This window comes from Varanus komodoensis, unplaced genomic scaffold (genome assembly GCF_004798865.1).
Source record: "Varanus komodoensis strain SLA01 unplaced genomic scaffold, ASM479886v1 scaffold47, whole genome shotgun sequence".
Lineage (NCBI taxonomy): Eukaryota > Metazoa > Chordata > Lepidosauria > Squamata > Varanidae > Varanus > Varanus komodoensis.
In genome coordinates, this window is record NW_025336045.1 from 6349712 (window position 1) to 6368834 (window position 19123).

The 19123-nt window shown below is 42.5% G+C and overlaps 1 protein-coding gene across 1 annotated transcript in view; it reads right to left on the minus strand.

Annotated features, from left to right (window-relative positions):
- Positions 1 to 6296: 6296 nt before the first annotated feature.
- VSNL1 (visinin like 1) overlaps positions 6297 to 19123 on the minus strand; it is an 89897-nt gene continuing 77070 nt past the window's right edge. The window contains exons 3-4 of the mRNA XM_044445152.1: positions 7305 to 7520; positions 6297 to 6494 (exon numbers count right to left, since the gene is read on the minus strand). Of these exons, the coding sequence (XP_044301087.1) occupies positions 6297 to 6494; positions 7305 to 7520 (414 nt within the window). The remainder of the gene's footprint in view (positions 6495 to 7304; positions 7521 to 19123) is intronic.

Below are 19123 nucleotides of genomic sequence, written 5' to 3' on the forward strand. Positions count from 1 at the left end.
GACAGCAATGAAAAAAAAAAAATACTTTGTCACCACCTTGTCATCCAGCAGAGTTGTTTAGAGTGATGAGACTATTGAATAAAAGGTCTGGGAAATACTTTCAAAAGCTAACACGATTGCTCATTTTGTCACTGTTTTACTTATTGCATTTTAAATCATTTGGATCCATGCAGCTAGGACACTATGTACCTGGTCTTGTTACAGAAGACAGACTAACCAGAGACCTCGGACTTACAGCACATGTCCTGGATTGCTTGTTCTTCCTGTCAGAGCTGGACTGGGATTACCTTAGAGCTGAGATTAGCTCAGAAGTAATTGGTACTTCTCTGACAGAGGCAATAGTGAGAGCTCTTTCGAAAGCACTAATTCTGTGCCATGATGGTTGAACAATACTGTTCTGCATCCAATATTTCATGCTGGAGCAAGATGTTGGAGATAGAGGGAGACCTGTCAGATCCAGGTAGTCCTGAAAGAAATTGATTGAGTTGGATCTGCTGCATGTCAGTTTCAAGTTGGGGCTGGAAATGGCCTCCCTCCTGCTGGAAGACTTAGTGCAGCCATATTAGTTCTGGACCTTGCAGTGGCCTCTGATACCACTGGCCCTAGCATCAGTCTAGGGTGCTCGGCTGGGATGAGCTTGGGAGACATAGCGTTGCAGTGGATCTGGTCCTTCCTGGAGTGATGGCCTCAGAAAGGGGGGGTGCAGTACCGCTGTTCTGCCCTGTGACATGGCATGCCTCCGCTTTTGATCTTGCCCCCCACCTCCATGTTTTAACAATCAAGCAGCACTACTGGGAGAAGTCATGTCAAGGTTGGTCTTCAGTATCAGCAGTAAGCTGATGACATAGCTTTAGCTCTTTTTTCTACCCCACCTATCAAAAGGAGGCTGGAATTCTTGAATGGGTATTTGGAGGCTGTTTTGGAATCCATAAGAATAAACATGTTGCTCAAGATAGAAGTGCTGTGGATATGAAAGCTAACTGACCTGGGCAGATGGGCATAGCTTGTTTTGGATGAGCTCCCTTGAAGGACCTATTTTGCAGTTTAAGGGTTCTGGGCTTGTCCCATCTGAGGAAACACAGGTGACAGAAGTAGCCAGGAGTGCCTTTTACCAGTTTAGGTTGATACACTAGCAGCTATTTTTCCCAGATTGAAAAAAAAAAAATAGTGTTGGTCATGTAGACTAAACTACTGCAATGTATGCTACTTGGATCTGCTTTTGAAGATGACCCTGAACCTGCGGATGCAGAATTTGCAGCTTGAGCACTCACTGATCTTGTACCAGTTGCACTGCTTACAGCTGCTCTTCCAGGCCCAGCTCAACATGCTTGTTTTGGCCTTTGTCATCTGAAACAGTTTGGGGCCTGGATAGCTGAAGGAGTTCCTGCACCCACTGGAACCTGACCATTCTTTAAGATTTACTTGACTTGCCTTTTGAGGTTACCTAGAGTGGTAGGAACTAACAGGTCTTCTTAGTTCTTAGTTGTGGCTCTTGCTTTCTGGAAGATGCTTTCAAAGGATGTGTGGTCAGGCTTCTCAATTCCAGTTTTCAAAATGACTATGAAAATTTACCTATTTCAAATTAGTGTTAATGTGCTTTGTCAGTCAAATTGTTGTTCTTAAAATTAATGTTCTATTAATGGAGTGATGACAAGTTTTATATGCTGCCTAATTTAACACATTGCCCTGTACCGTTTTAAAGTTTCACTTTATTGTATTATTGTATGTTTTTACACGTTTATTTTCTTCAGTGCCTTGGGTGGGCTTGGGGTAGTATGTCAGCCCATAAATACAGTATACCCCCTTTGCGGCTTCAGTCTTTAGCGGGATTTTTCTCTGAGCGAGTCCAAGCCGATCTCCTTGCAAGTAAGCCGGCACCTTGCTGTGTGGAGGCTTACTTTCAAGGAGATCGTTTCCTCTGAGTTTGGACTCGCTTGGAGAAAACGATCTCTGCACGCGCACACCCCCGCCCCTGCCTCGCCATGTGCACACCCGCCCCGCCCCCCAGCCCGACCCGGCCGACGCCGCCTTTGCGGCCAGCGCCCATCGCCAGCACCAAATTCATGGTTTTTCACAATTAGCGGGGGCTTTAGGAAGATAACCGCTGCGAATTTTGGGGGGACTACTTTATTTTAATAAAATTTAAAGAATAGCTTCATAGTGAAAGTAATGCATAAACCTAATTTTTACTGTACAGCTTTTGGTAGAGGTCAATAGTCCACTTACTTCAAGCTCACTATGCTAGAAAAAAGAATTTCAGTATTACTGAAGCTGAAAAACTCTTCTGTCTGGTATTAGTGTAACAAATATCTAGTTGGAGTTCCAGTCATGAGTTTTTGCTATCCATCTATAAAAAAACTGACAGCTTATACTGGATAGTGTTATGAACACTGTTGCTCCTTTTCTGAATATGCAGTTTTATAAGAACAAGGGGGAAAATATGGGTGAGATATTCATGCATTGGACAGTGTTGAAGTGCATAATATTTTCAAGTTGATAATAAAGGTTGTATTTGCAGCATAATACGACTGGTTGATGATGAAGGGTATGTTTCCTTAAGGAAGGGAAGGGTGCAATTGTGCTTCTGAAATTTGCAGTAAATTGCTGACTTTCCAGCTCCTGGGGAACTTTAAACTGTTACGAGATTTGCACAAACTGTCAACTTAAAATTCATCCAGTCTCTAGCTCTTTGATGTTTCTATGTCTCAGGGTAATTCTTGTTATTTCATGTTAATAAACTATTTAATAAAAATGTGCCTACATAGTGTTCAACTTTGATTTTTTCCAGACAACTCAACTTATTCTGACATATTTTACTAATTTAAAAAATAAAGCTTCCAAGATTTTCTTATAATTGAAGGAAGAATTTACCAACTTTCCATTCAACCCTGCCAGGATAGATTCCAAAATAGATCCCAGTCTTGAAGGAACTGTCATTTACGCAGTAGTGAGATGACCAGCAAAGTAGCAATTCTTACATTGGTTTGGGTCTATTGAAGGTTAAGATTAAGTCACTAAGCTTTGGCCTGTCCCCAAAAGAAGGTTCCCCCCTTGTGGCTTGAACACATATATTTTGGGTAGTGGGAAGGCATCCTTACCCACTGGTAGCCACCAGGCCTGCCTGGATACACTTCACCACCTTGCTATTCACCTGATGTCTGGGCAAGGGGCATACATTTTCAGTATTGTGATTTACTCAGTGCTTTTTTTTTTTTTTTGGTAAAAAAAAAAAAAGGTGCTGGAACTCGCTTCTTTGAGTCACACTTTTACACTAAAGATTTTCAATTCACCAACTTTTTTTGAAATAAAGAACTTATTTACCTTTTGCACATAGCCAGTCACTCTACACACACACATAAACAGAATGGTTGCTGCCGGCAGTAAGCACTCAGAGCGCAACCACACGACCGATCCCAAGCCGAGCAGCGTCCCAAGCCGACCAGCACCCTCACAATCAGCATGGATACACAAGCAGCCCAAATGCACTATTTTAATGATTTTTGCCGCCGACTTGCTACACCCGACAGGACAATTCAGAATCACTTGGAAAAATCTGTCAAAAATGGGTGCTGGAACGCGTTCTATGACAAAAAAAGCCCTGGAGTTACTTAGTATTTCTTAGCCAATTTGGTTTCGCTTTTTAAAAAGCATACGGTTATAGCCTGCCTTTTTCCAACATGGAGCTCAAAGTAGCATCCTCAGATAGACTCCTTACCTAACCACTGATCCTGAACTAATTAGATTAAGCAAGGTGGCAGCATCGTGTGCCATCAGATAACTTCCTCCCGATCCCATGGCGCAAATTCCTAGGTTTTGCCCAGGAATTGCCAGGGACTAGCAAAGAAATGATCCAGATCAACGTATGTTCCACTTTTAATTAACACATAGCCTGTTCTTGGGAAAGTTCTAGGTTATTTAACCCATAAACAATTCTAATTTTCTAAGAACCCCCAAACTTGAGGTTATTCACTAAAAGCAGAAATCATGTGTGTGGCTTGTATACTCCACTTATCCCCACAGTAGGAATTGCTGCCGAGCTATGTGAAGTGAGCCAACAGTTCCTGACATTAGTATGTCTTACAGGCAAGTGTGAGAAAGGGTTATACCTCCTGCATAGAGAAAGCTGGCGACCCATTAGGTTGCATTTTTATGTACTAGAACTGGCTGCCTTGCAAGAAAGCAACCTGAAAATTAAACTGTATCAGGGATCTCTGTGTTGAGCTTATATTGCTATATTGAGTAAGACACCAAACAGGAGATCATTCATGAAGAGGCTGTTTTGGGAAACGGTTGTGTTCCCTGGAGGTGCTGCTTTCAAAATACAGCAATATGAAGCTGAGATTCTGAAGGTGAGGTAGAAGGAGAGGGTTAGAACGTGCTCCTCAAACGTTAAGGCTGTTGAGCAGGATTGGCCAAGCATGTTGTGAGAACTGCCTCTGGGTCAGGGGAAACACTGCAAAACAAAGATGGCTGGAGTGAGAGGGGTGTGATCTCTTTAACCCTGTGGTTCATCATCAAACCAAACGAGCAGAGCACTTAATGTCCGTATTCGCATCATCTGGCCCACAAACCTCCCTGAGGGTGAAGTCAGTCTCTTTTAGAGGGGAAGGGAGGTGGAGGATTCAGTTTTGAATCAGCTCCTGACATGGGCAAGAACTAAATCTCCAACCAGAGCAATCGCTGTTTTGGCAGCTGATAGGAGTAAACTTAAATATTTGCACTGTATTGCAAAGCCAGTTCCTGATTGACCAGTCTAGCGCAATAAAAGACTTGTTTAGAAAACTTTCACCTTCATCTTGAATAGGACAAGGGGAGAGAAGTACTCACTACTATAGTTACTTGAAGTTGCATATGAAAACACTCATAGCTTCAAACATAAACTAGTATATAAGGATGTGCATCTCCTACAGAGAAAAGTTTCTCCAATCGTATTATCTGATTTGTAACCCAGCTAAACTGTTGCAACTAAGTTTTACTGGACTTATCTAGATGCTCAGACCTGGAGAATAAGTCTCAATTAATTTTATGGAATGCAAATACTTGCAGCCATAGTTCTAACTTCCCTCTGGGGGACAAATCATTTCACATCTTTACACTCGAATATTCTCCCTCTTTGTGGACTAGTGTATAAATTTAACTGAAGCATACAAAGCCTGCCCTGGGCACCCAAGTGCTTTGATCTTGAGAGTTTCATTTGTAACCGCTCCTCCACATGCAACATTGAAGGCCTAACCAGAAGATTTCCAGCCTTTCTAGAATTTGGGGAACATATGAGGTTGCAGTGGGAAGCAGGAAGTTTCTGAAAAGACCTGTGCACAGGCGGGATGTTTCCCAGGCATAACCAGGAAGTCTGCTGACCAACTGTTTGGATATATAATGGTTTGAACCGTCTTTGGAAGACTAATACTAACAAGCTACTAGTGTTAAAATAAAACAAATGAGAAGTCAAATATTATAAATTTATTTGGGGACATTGATCTCAACCTCTTTGGAAGCTTATTATGAAAATTTCAAGCAGAAATTAGTAACACTCCAAACATAATGTTTTAAACTTCCAATAAAACAGTATTTTAAATGTATTTTATATATATTATATATATTTATATGTTAACTTTCAATTAAGGGAACACTTTAGCAGGGTTCACTTCTTTTAAAGTTTTGTCATATTTCGGTCCTCTGACATAGCTCTTTTTTCTGATCAAAAGGATGCAAATGAGGTAAGAATTAAGGCAAACCTAAAGTCATGCAAACAAAATACATTTATATTCACTGACAGTACAAGCACAGGTCTGGATCAGACTCATGAACTGAGGCGCTTTCCTCAGTCTGTCCACTACTATTATACAGCCGGATGGTGAAATGTTTGCTAATGAACAGTTACACTACCATGGGGGACTTCAGTGTCACTAACATTATCCAGCTGAAGAGACACAGAGCTAGCTAGCATCAGTAGAACATGAACGATAAATAGTATAGCTCACCGCAGCACAGCAATGCTGCACAGGCATCAGAGGAATAGGACTTATGAAATGACATTGTACACATCACATCATGGCGTAGGGGTTCTTTAGAATATATACTTTTAAAATTGTTTAGCAATTGACATTCTCATGCACACAAGTGTTTCAAACACAAGAAGCAAGTCCATTGATAGGTAGTCCAAGCAATTGTTTGTTTCGTGTGTGTGTGTGTGTGTGTGTGTGTGTGTGTGTGTGTGTGTGTGTGTGGAAATATAGCTGCAAACCGAATGGAACATTTAAACTTCTGTGCAGTCCATGAAAGCATTTTATATGAGCTCATTTCTGAATGTCACATTGCAGGAGTAATACAATGGAAGGGTCGCTCTTTGCAGCTTCTTTGAATTCATCCAGTGTGATCTGGTCATCTTTGTTCTTATCCATTTTGCTGAAAATCTTGTCTACTCGTTGCTCTGGTGTGAGGCCATCTTCATTCATTTTCATCATTATCACAGTGCCCACCATTTTGTAAATGGCCTTGGGAGAGAAAAAGATGAGTTTCATGAGGTCCAGAAGAACCAGTATATCCTTGAAAATACATGCAGTGCTATCTTATACATGTCTATTCAGAACTAAGTTCTACTGAGCACAATGGGACTCACTCTCAGGAAATTATAGACAATCCAGCCAAATTCTGGCACTTTAAATTCTGATTTATTTCAGCTGGAGAGTTAAGGGTATGTAAATATCCAATGCATTATGTAAGGCTGAACTAGTGCAGCAAGAGATTACTTCCTGATGCAAGTGAGCATATCCCACAGTCCAGCATTGAAGCTTACAAATTTCACAGAAGAGAACAAATTTTTATAGTCAGGAATAATTGCACTGCTGAGAATTCCTGTTGGGTTAGGAAGAAAGGTGTAAGCGTGACGACAGATTTTGCCATCACGCAAGAGTGCTCCAAACGGGGCAGTATTTGGCCACTTCCCAGTGGAAGGATGGCCATCTTCCATCTATGTATGTGGAACTAAAGAGGTGGTATACTCATAGACACCAAAAATGGGAATTAGATTGGCAATCCTGGTCAAACCTTTTCCTGACTATTCCCATTCTTTCATCTGCATAGATGCAAGCTGTGTGTGGGTTTTTAAAAGTTAACTTATTTCACTATTTCTACCTTGCTTTTTGACCAGAGAAGCCCCTAGGTTGTTTACAATATGTTCAAAATCAGTGCTCCATAAAATTACAAGCCTGAAATGCAACTAATAACAAGGTATTTTGCTTTTTGGTCACATTTCAATGTGACAGAATCTCAAAAGCTGGCTTCTAATTTTTGTAGACTCTCACCTCTATAATTTCCAGCATTTCTACTCTGGTGATCTTTCCATCTCCATCTAAGTCATACATATTGAAGGCCCAGTTTAGTTTCTGTTCGAAACTCCCCCTTGAGGTGATGGACAGTGCACAAATGAACTCTCTGAAGTCAATGGTTCCATCGCCGTTCTTATCAAAGGTTCTGAAGGCATGCTGTGCAAACTTTGAAGCATCTCCATATGGGAAAAACTGCAGAATCAAATACAAAGGAAAGTGTTAGAAAACAATATTTTTTCCTGTATTATATCCAAACATAAAGTGCATCACAAGAGCTCTTAAGCACTCCAGCCTTACTGGAATATGTGGCTGTTTTAGAGCTTCAGTCTGCTGCCTATTTGACACCATCATAATCCAATTGACTTCAATGAAACTATTTCTAAGTCTGAAGATTGTAGCCTTGGGTCCCTTTGAAGATGGTATCTCAGCTCTAATTCCATAAAGTGCCTGCAGGATTTATAATATTATAAATCAAACTGATTAGCTATTTCCAACTGCTGTCAGGCTTATGCCAGGAAGCATGAGACTTATTGCCCTTCATTTTTTTTGTTTCTTGCCTTTGCTATGAATTCTAATAACCATGAAATTGTCCATTTATGAAATGAAGACAAAGTGTGTCTGTTTGACCTTCTGTAACATTGAATTTCATGGCTGCCCACATACTGACTAACCAAAGAGGGAATGTAGGAGGGCACATTTATTCTGCTTTGCAATGTCTACCTGTCTGCCCTCATTTTGTCCATTCCTTTGTTTTTACTATTTGGACCAAGCAAGGTATTTAATAGGTACCTGTGACTTAAAACTGGCTTTGCTCTTGCTAAAGGCAGGAGTGCAGTTATAAAGGACAAATGAATGCATGCTATCGTAAATGCTGGAGTGGCCTTCGCCAACTTGGTGCCTTCCAGCTGAGTTGGACCATCTGCCTTGATGGGGGATAGTAATTTAACACATCTGGAAGTCAACTGGTTGGAGAAGGCTGTACTAGAGCGTAAGTGAAATGTGAGGCAGGCCTAGCCAGAGACACGAGTAATCACCAGCTCTAGATACTAACTCTGGATATGCACTAGATCACAAATATGTGATTACAATATATGTGATCACAGATATATGCTGTAGATCACCAGTTCCCAAACTGTGTCCTGCGGAACCCTAGTCGTAGGGGTTCTGCAAAAACACCCAAAAATCAAATTTAAAGCAGATTTTAAAATGAATCCACATGAGGCCAACTACAGGATCGTCAATTAGCGTCCAAGCAGCAAACAAGGAAATGCATCACGTCATTTGGTTCCTAGGACTCTACTGCTTAGTGTTGGGAATGATTGAAATAATTCATTTGGGATATTACCATATAATGGCTTTAGTCATTCATTATATTTCAAATGTTTTCTCTTTTATTTCCAAACCACTACATTACGCAAAGCAACCAGGCAATAGGAGCAAAGGAAAGAAGAAGGAATGTTGTGGGTTCACAATGCTTCGTAAAAATCAGGGACAGAGTTAGGGTTCTGCAGAAAAAAAATGTCTTCAGAAAGGTTCCATGACCCAAAAGTTTAGGAACTGCTGCTCTATATCACAAAACTGAGCTGGAGAAGGAAAGCTGTTTAAGCACTTGACAGATCTGCTTTCAGGTGAAATCAAGAAAGTGACGACTGTAAGCCCTGCCAGTCCTGAATGTAGGATACCGCATTTTGTCTAGCATGTTTTGGAATTGGTTTGTACTCAAGGAAAGGACCTTGGATAACAATGGAACAAAATCTGTAGAGAGATTAGGAGTTAGTATAATGTGATGGACTATTAACATTTATCTCAGAACTGTAGACTCTTAGGCAGACGTAGTCATTTTGTTGTGTCTGCTTGGTAGGACTGACTCCTTCCCCTCTTCCTGTGTATTCGCATGTATTCTGAGGTTTAAAATGAAGACTTTCCCCATGTTTGTGATTTTATGCAATAACAGCAGCTTATCATTTGAGTGGATAATGTTCCCAAGCAAGGGTAAGTGCTGTAATTAAGACACTTTGAAATTCTGATAGTCACAAGCAAAACAGTCTTTTCCATCTGTTTCCTCATTATTGTGACTGCAATTTATACAAGTTTAGCATAACTTTTTAAGGAGAAGTACAATATATGCCATGTTCCAATGCTTGCTTGGGACATATATATACATATACATCCGAAAGTTATTTCCATGTTCAGTGAATAAATCATCCAGGAATATAATGAGCAAGAGAATTCAGCATGGTATGAGGGTAACTTCCTACTGGAGCCCTAGTATGTTATGGCCAAACCACGGGCTGAACTCAGTCAGGTAAAGCTAACTGTGAAAGCAGCACAATTTCTGCATGGGTATCATTCTGAACCTTGGTCTGGATAGTGGATTGGCTTTGCAGAATCTCCAGAAGGGAAAACAGAATTGAGATCAAAGTTTTTCTACTCAGAAAGGTTTTTTTTTAAACAATTACTGTATTTTGTTGTTGTTAGTCATGAAGTCATGTCCGACCCATCGTGACCCCATGGACAACACTCCTCCAGCCCTTTCTGTCCTCCACCATCCCCCGGAGTCCACCTAAGCTCACACCAACTGCTTCAGTGACTCCATCTAGCCACCTCATCCTCTGCCATCCCCCTCTTCTTTTGCCATCTATTGTTCCCAGCATCAGGGTCTTCTCCAGGGAGTCCTTCCTTCTCATTAGGTGGCCAACGTATTTGAGTTTCATCTTCAGGATCTGGCCTTCTAAAGAGCAGTCAGGGTTGATCACCTTGCGGTCCAAGGGACTCGCAGGAGACTCCTCCAGCACCACAATTCAAAGGCCTCAATCCTTTGGCGCTCAGCCTTCCTTATGGTCCAGCTTTCACAGCCATACATTGCAGCTGGGAGAACCATAGCCTTGACTATACACACTTTTCCTGGCAGGGTGATGTCTCTGCTTTTTAGTATGCTGTCTAGATTTGCCATAGCTTTCCCCCCCAGGAGCAAGTGTCTTTTAATTTCTTGGCTGCAGTCCCCATCTGCGGTGATCTTGGAGCCCAGGAAGATAAAATCTGTCACTACCTCCATTTCTTCCCCATCTATTTGCCAGGAAGTGAGAGGACCGCATGCTATGATCTTAGTTTTCTTAATGTTGAGTTTCAAGCCAACTTTTGCGCTCTCCTCCTTCACCCGCATCAAGAGGCTCTTTAGTTCCTCTTCACTTTCTGCCATGAGAGTGGTATCATCTGCATATCTGAGGTTGTTGATATTTCTCCCAGCAATCTTAATTCCAACTGGTGATTCATCTAGCTCCGCCTTTCTCATGATGTGCTCTGCATATAAGTTAAATAGACAGGGCAACAGTATACAGCCTTGCCAAACTCCTTTCCCAATTTTGAACCAATCAGTGGTTCCATGTCCAGTGTTCACTGTTGCTTCTTGACCCACATATAGGTTTCTCAAGAGACAAATAAGATGGTCTGGTACTCCCATCTCTTTAAGAACTTGCCACAATATGTTGTGATCCACACAAGCAAAGGCTTTAGCATAGTCAATGAAGCAGAAGTAGATGTTTTTCTGGAACTCCCTAGCTTTCTCCATGATCCAGTGTATGTTGGCAATTTGATCTCTAGTTCCTCTGCCTCTTCGAAATCCTGCCTGTACTTCTGGTAGTTCTCGGTCCACATACTGCTGGAGCCTAGCTTGTAGGATTCTGAGCATAACTTTGCTAGCATGTGAAATGAGTGCAATGGTGCGGTAGTTTGAACATTCTTTGGCATTGCTCTTCTTTGGGATGGGAATGTAAACTGACCTTTTCCAATCCTGTGGTCACTGTTGAGTTTTTCAAATTTGCTGGCATATTGAGTGTAGCACTTTTACTGCATCATCTTTTCGGATTTTGAATAGCTCAGCTGGAATACTGTCACCTCCACTAGCTTTGTTGTTGCTCAGACTTCCTAAGGCCCATTTGACTTCACATTCCAGGATGTCTGGCTCGAGGTCAGTGACCACCCCATCGTGGTTATCAGGGAGGTTAAGCTCTTTCTTGTATAGTTCCTCTGTGTAATCTTGCCACCTCTTCTTAATCTCTTCTGCCTCTGTTAGGTCCCTGCCATTTTGGTCCTTTATCATGCCCATCTTTGCATGAAACGTTCCCTTCGTATCTCCAATTTTCTTGAAGAGATCTCTGATCCTCCCTATTCTATTGTTTTCTTCTATTTCTTTGCACTGTTCATTTAAGAAGGCATTCTTATCTCTTCTAGCTATTCTCTGGAATTCTGCATTCAATTGTTTGTATCTTTCTCTTTCTCCCTTGCCTTTCGCTTCCCTTCTTTCCTCAGCTACTTGTAAAGTCGGCCAGGGCGACTTATTTTATAATGTTAATGTGTTTTATATTTTTAGTGTTTTATATTTTAACTGTTGTTTTGTAAGCCGCCCCAAGGCTTCAGCGAATGGGGCGGCATAGAAATTTTTTAATAAATAAATAAATAAATAAAGCTTCCTCAGACAGCCATTTTGCTTTCTTGCATTTCTTTTTCTTTGGGAAGGTTTTAGTTGCTGCCTCTTGTACAATGTTGCGAACATCCATCCATAGTTCTTCAGGCACTCTGTCTATCAGATCTAATTCTTTAAATCTATTTGTCACCTCTATTGTATATTCATCAGGGATATGATTCAGGTCATACCTGAGTGGCCTAGTGCTGTTCCCTACTTTCTTCAACTTAAGCCTAACTTTTGCAACAAGAAGCTCATGATCTGAGCCACAGTCAGCTCCTGGCCTAGTTTTTACTGACCGTATAGAGCTTCTCCATCTTTGGCTGCAGAGCACATAGTCAATCTGATTTCTGTGTTGACCGTCTGGTGATATCCATGTGTAGAGTCGTCTCTTGGGTTGTTGGAAAAGAGTGTTTGCTATGACCACTGTATTCTCTTGACAAAATTCTACCAGCCTGTGCCCTGCTTCATTTTGTACTCCAAGGCCAAACCTGCCTGTTGTTCCGGTTATCTTTTGGTTTCCTACTTTAGCATTCCAATCCCCCATGATGATAAGGACATCATTTTTGGGTGTTAATTCTAGAAGTTGTTGTAGGCCTTCATAGAACCGGTCAACTTCAGCCTCTTCACCACCAGTGGTTGGGGCATAGACTTGGACTATTGTGATGTTGAATGGTTTGCCTTGGATTCGAACTGAGATGATTCTGTCATTTTGGAGATTGTATCCCAGTACTGCTTTATTGTATTAGTCATCTATTATTAATAAAAGGCAAATTACAGTTTAGCTACTGAAAGCTACCCCAGATGGGGTTAAGAAAATTAAGAATGTGGAAGAGCAGTAGGCTAAGATGGCATCCAGCAGTCAGAAAAGGGAGTGGTTGGATGGTGAATGAAAGTAAAGCTGGTGCTTTCACTGGACAAGCTGTAGAGAGGGACACACAAGCTGAGTCTGAAGAAACAAAGTTTCTACCAGCTGTCCTGCTTCTGAAATCATACTGAGTTTGGGGATCCATTTACATCCCACTTTTTTTTCTTTCAAAGAACTCACAATAGCTTACATCATTCTCTTCCTGCTCTCACTTTTGTCCCCACAACAACAACCCTGTGAGGTGGGTTGGGCAGAGAGTCAGCTGACTCCATAGCTAAGTGGGGACTAGAACCCAGATCACCTGAGTCCCAGCCCTATACCTTCAAACACTGCACTACACTGACTCTTCTTGGTTTTAGGATGAACTTTCTGAGGGACAAAGGGGATGGAAATGCTGAAGTTAAGCTACCTTCGGAAAAACACAGAATGGATATGCCTGATCCAAAGTGGAAGGTTGCAAAAGAATAAAAAGCCTTTCATACTGTCGACTTGAGAGTGGCAAGATACTGTCCTTATTGATACACAGGGATTTTTCCCTTTTATGGAAAATGTCATGGCCCAGAGAATTTAGGATGAGGGCCCCCTCAGGTCCAGAACTGCTGTGCAGCTCTTCTGACTTTTCCTTCTTAACAGATTTTCTGTGGCAAGAAAAAGAACAGAAGAATTGATGGGAAAACACAGGGGTTTCTGTGTGGAAGACAATGACATTTGGACTTCCTGGAAAAATCCATCAAGTAAGGAGGGTGCTGGTGTGAAAAAAGCCTCATGTGGAAACATTCTTTCCCTTTTGAATGACATGAACGAACCGCTGGAATGCAGAACCTCTTTCAGCTTGAGACCCAAAGTCTGTTTTTTGGGTTTTTTTGGTTGGTTTGCATTCTACTAGTGGATGGGTCTGAAGGCAAGGCCCTGGGGCGAAAATACCAAAAATGTGAGTGCATTTTCACTTAACGATCTTACTGAGTTTCTGGAACCCACTGGTCCTGCAATCCTAACTTGACCTGGTCAGCTGCAGGCATGAGGGAGTCAAAATGGAAGCGTGGAGACAAAATGGAAGTGAGTTGGCAGCAGTTTGTCATGATGCCTGTGCTGTTCTCAGGAATGTGAGTCAACTCTTTATATTGAATTGTGCTGTGTGGGGTGGTGTGCGGTTGGAGGACAGAGATCTTAGAACTAAGCATCTCGTATCTGCAGAAACGTTATTTACAAAATGGCACAGAATGACTTAGCTGGTATGTTGGATGACATGGAACTAGTCAATTCTGCAGGAAAAACAAATGTGATTGTAACTGTCCGGGGTTATACAGACTGGTCATTTTCCTCGGTAGAGATGGGATGGGAAGATGAATACTGCTCATTATGTAATTTTCTATGTAAAACTATCTATGTCTATCTATATCTATATCTACATCTACAGTATATCTATATCTATAAACTAGTAGTAGTAATGCATGAAAAAACACACATACAACTTCCTAATCTGAATGACATGAGATCCTGAGCAGTGTGGTGCAGTGGTTAGAGAGTCTAGGGAAACACATGTTTAAATTCCCTAACTTCGGTACACTGTTCTGCGAATGTTGTGCTAATTGACTGGTATAGAAACGTCTAAAGCAAATAAATAAAATTACCACTCACTGGGCTCCCACTGCTTAAAAGTTTAACCTACCTCACAGGGTTGTTGTGAACATAAAATGTGTCGAAGGGGAAACCATGTATACTGCTTTGAGGTCCCTGGGGGGAAAAGTGGGATATAAAGGTAATAAATCAGCTTTAACTTCAGTGAGCACCAAATATCTCCCCATCTTGTCTCTGCAAGATTTGGCTGTACTCCAACTCTATCACTGTCCAGTCCATTGGAGGGGGGATGGTTGTGCATCCGCAGTGCCTGAGTGAGTCCACCATTCCCAAAGCACAGACTCAGCCAAAAGACTTGCCCTCAGAGGAGGCTGCCTCAAAAAACAGCAAGGCAGGAGCTGAGCTCCTCTGGGAGAGTCTGCAATTTGACTGCGGAGCGGTGCATCTCGCAACAGCTCGCACCCAGTGCTGCTTCATTCAAGCTGATAACAAGAGCCAAGGAAGTGCTCCCTGCTTGCATGAGTAGTAGGAACCCCCAAACGAGTACCCGGGGTACTTAACACCAGGGGCCATTCCCTTCCTCTGCCTCTGGGCTCAAACGCACAGAACGAATTATAGTAATTCTTCACCATTCTGAATAGAGCTGAAAACAAGATCTTTGATCTTGGGAAAGCACAGTCCAAGTTGTCATGTAGAATTATTTTCATTTTCTTCTTCCTGATCAAGGCTCTGAACTGGAGCATGTGTCTCTTTTCCCACCACAGCACTCTCACGAGTGTTTTGAGTCGTGAACTCCTAAAACAATGGCTGCTCCAGCCAGATCAGGAAGAAAAGTGGAAATTTTGCGGCCTTCCCTTCGAGGTCTTCCTAGTGGTCCCTTTTGACAGGTTCTCCCCATTTGGAGAAAGGCAGAGCAGCCCCCTTCGGGTTAAACCTCAATTGATGTGACTTCAATAGTGTTATTAGTAACCACATCTAGGCACACCCTTCGTGATTTGAATCAGGATTTCAGATTTGAGGGGGTGAGGTTTGTTTCTTTAAAGTATTTCTGTCCCACTTCTCAGCCAAACAGTCTCCTGAAACAGCTTATAAAACAAGATGAGCCCATCTCACAGGGTTACAATCCGGAAGGACGCAAGGGAAACAGAGGAGGAAGGGGAGAGGAAAACAGCAGATAGACTTCTGCATGGCTTCTGCTGAAGGGCTTCTTTCCTTCCCACCTCTTGGTTACAGCCTACTAGAATGGCTAGCTAGTGATAACCGTTGAGGGGGGCCTTGATGGGAATGAACCCCCCTCCCAAATCCCCCTCCCAAATACCAATAGCTTTAGAAAAAATGGTGCCAATGGGACCATTTTTACCTAGTAGTAAAGCCACACATGCAGTCCTTTTAATTGGGACTGTGGCTGGGGAGGGAGGCATTTCCCACGCTTGGCAATCCCAGTGAAAATTCCACCCTTTTATATTTACTGTTAGTTCTTACGAGCCCCAGACATGGTTGCTAATTAGGCTATTAAAATATATTTTAATTAATTCCCTATATGGCAGGCAAGAACTAGACATTGCCCATAGGAAATTTTCTTCCATGGTCCTTCAGAGGTGTGAGTACCATTGCAAAAGTGATTGTCATTTGCAAACAAAACATGTTAGTTAATGAAAGATGCTTTTCAGTCTTGCTCATGTATAATCATATGAAGTTAGCAATGTGAGAAGCTCATTTGGCCTCACAGACAAGAAGGTATCAAGGGCTCTTCCTTCCTACTTAACACTCTTACAATGCAAAATGGCCTCTTATAGTTTCAGTTAAAATAAAACATCCCTCGACTTACTGATCCTGTATCTGATTCACGAACCTCAAGCAAAAATCAAGCAAAAGACAAGTGTCTAATGTAATGAATCTAGAACCTGGGGTTCTCTGATGAAGCTAAATGGTGGGAGATTTTAGGACAGGTATAAGAAATACTTCCTCATACAGTGCATATGGTCAAACTATGAAATTTGCTACAACAGGCCTTTAAAGGTTTTAAAGGGAATTACAGAAGTTCATGGAATGGCTTCTAGTCATGTTGTTATGTATTTACCTCCAGCATCAGAGGAGGTTATATGCACAATCCTGGGTGACTCCTCTAATTCTGTTGGCCTCCAGTAGTATTTGGAATAATATGAAGAATTTTAAATTCTCTCCATTTGGGTGAAAAATGTTTTAAAGCAAACAGTACCATCAAGTTACAGTAATGAGATTTCTGAGATCACCAAGATTCCAATAGTCTCTGTATTCAAAGGTCAAATACTATGAAAGAAATATTTTCCCCCAGCACAAAGTTCCTCTTGAATAAACAGATCTTGGCATAAACACGTGGGCAATACTAAAATGCATAGAAAATAACTGGTTTTATTTTTATAAAATAGTTAGACTTTTGAACTTTTGGGTAAATGAAGAAAAAGTATCTGTTATCTCTGGAAAGGGTTGCAAAAGGAAATTATCCTTGAAAAGTTCCTACAAACTCAAAAGGCAGAGGGCCACTGTTTAAAAATAAAACTACCCTTTTTCTTGTGTTTGCTGTAGAATGATGCAGCTCTCTTGTTTCTGAATTGTTAATAAACTATAAGAATTTGTCGGCTTACAAAACTGTATACAGATTCATGTTAAACAGTTTAAACCACCACCAGCCCTACAGCTACATGTTGGAGAAACAATGTCTTTTGAATTTCCATTTTACTAGCTGCTGCTAAATGCACAGGACTCTTGCCAGAAAAGGTAGCAACCCTAAACTAGGGGTAGGGAAAAAAAGGGAAAATGTTGTTGGGCTCCAAGTCCCATCACCCCTTGCAGCAGGGCCAATGGCATCATGGGAACTGTAGTCCAACAACTATGACTGGAAGGCTACAGGCTCCTGCTCTGCACTAAGCTAGGATCACCTTATTTTTGTCTTTAAGAACTGCAAGACCATCAGGAAGTTTGGAGATGACACTTAACCCAGTAATTCACCTTCCTGCCCAGAAAGAAGTGCACAAGAAAATGTTCTGCTTTCTCTGCCAAAATTGAATAAAACATTTGAAAGTATATTTTTAAGAAGATTCTGCTTTACTGCTTGCTTTAGTGGAGGGATGCTGGAAAAGGAAGCAAAGCTGAATGCACAAGCAATGTGTACCTGTCCTGGGAGATTTTGCAGTGCTGAGCAGAAGACAGCTGAGAAGAGCGAGGAGGAAAAACTCTATCCCAATGTCAGCACCAAGTGAGCTCATCAGAATTTGTCCACCAGCCCTTGCCTGGAGGAATGGGGAGGAAAGATCGCAAAAGGCTTCCAGACACAGGGAGAAGGCCTCACGGCCTGGAAATGTGCGCCTAGAAGCAAGGAAGCTCCTCCTTGAAAAATAATGACGATCACTGCATTGCATTTGCTTATGAAAATTCTTGTGGGTTACAAATGTGCCCTTCTGGAGAGCAGATGTTAAGACAGAATTGTTCTTTAATATAAGCACGTATAAAAAAGCAGGGCATGTGATGCCACCATGCTAGGAGCTGGCATGGTGCAGTGGCTAGAGCAGAGGCAGAGAACAAGTGGGCCTCCAGATGTTGTTGGCTCCAGCAGTCAGGAGCACCAGCCAGCATGGCCAGGAGGCAGGAACGATGGGTACTGGAGTCCAACAACATCTGGAGGGCCATAGGTTTCCTGACCCCTGGGTTAGAGTGTTGGACTAGGATCCGTAAAACCCAGATTTGGCCCTGAAATTTGCTCTCTGATCTTGAGTCAGCCACTACTGTGAGCTAGGTTCACTCCCTTCGCACATTCCAAGCCATGGACCTTTCTTATTTATTGACCAAAGCGTTTTCCAGAAGTACCAACCCTCAGACTGAATTTGAGCATGCACAGAGCAGTTCGTTGAACCCAACCTCGTATCCAGCTCCAGGAACTCTCCTTATAAGCATGCCTGGGTCATGATGAAAATGAGCACACCTCTGCTCTGTATGGCAATCCTCAAATTGGGCCGCCCCCTCTCTGATGAAAATGTGTCATGGGGTCAAGAGCCATGCCAACCCCGTCTGCCTTGGAGGAGCTCCCCTGTCCCAAGCCCTCCCCCACTAACTACATCTCGGTTCTTCTCAGAGCTGCTTGCCTGCCTAGGGAGCCTGGCCTTGAGCTAAGCAACTCCACTTCTTTCATCTTAGTGTCTGGAACTAACCCAAGTTCAGAGGCTGCCTCCTGCTCTTCCTCCTCCTGCTTCGAAGTCCAGCCAGGAGGCCTTGAAAATGCGTGCCAAGAACAACTGTCTTCCCCATTCCCAGCAGCCCCCCTCTCTCAATCTCATCTCCCTCACAGGGTTCTTCTGACAATAGAATGGGGACAGGTTTATAGCCACGAAGGACACCTCGAGCTCCTTGCAGGAAGTGCCGGATTTTTTAAAAAACAACAAAATCTGCAAAGAATAATTTTCTTATCTCACACACCAGTGTTGCCTCTTGCAAAGCATTTCCTCCTGTGACATGTGCATGCACCATCTAAAACAGGGATGGTAAAACTCTTCCAGTGCGCCTAATCTGTTCTTCAGTCCCCTCCTTCTGGAGGAATCCCTGCTGAAGGGATCCTCCCCGGTGCCTGAATGAAAAAAATGCTGGGCGCTCCCCTGAGTGCAGTGCTTTCCCACCCAACTTGGAGGGGGAACGGCCCTCAAGGGACATCCGTACCATCATTCCTGCTCACAGACCAGTGACAGAGCATGTGCACGTGTGAGTTGGCAGCAGGAGGGGCGCAGTGTGGCTGGTGCCAGGAGGAGCTGTTCTCCCCAGAGCCAGTCAAATTTGTTTGCCTACCTGATAGGCTAGGAAGCTCCTGACTCAGCCAGAGCTGGGAGGAGGTTCTGGAGAGACGTGGTGCCAAGGACGCAG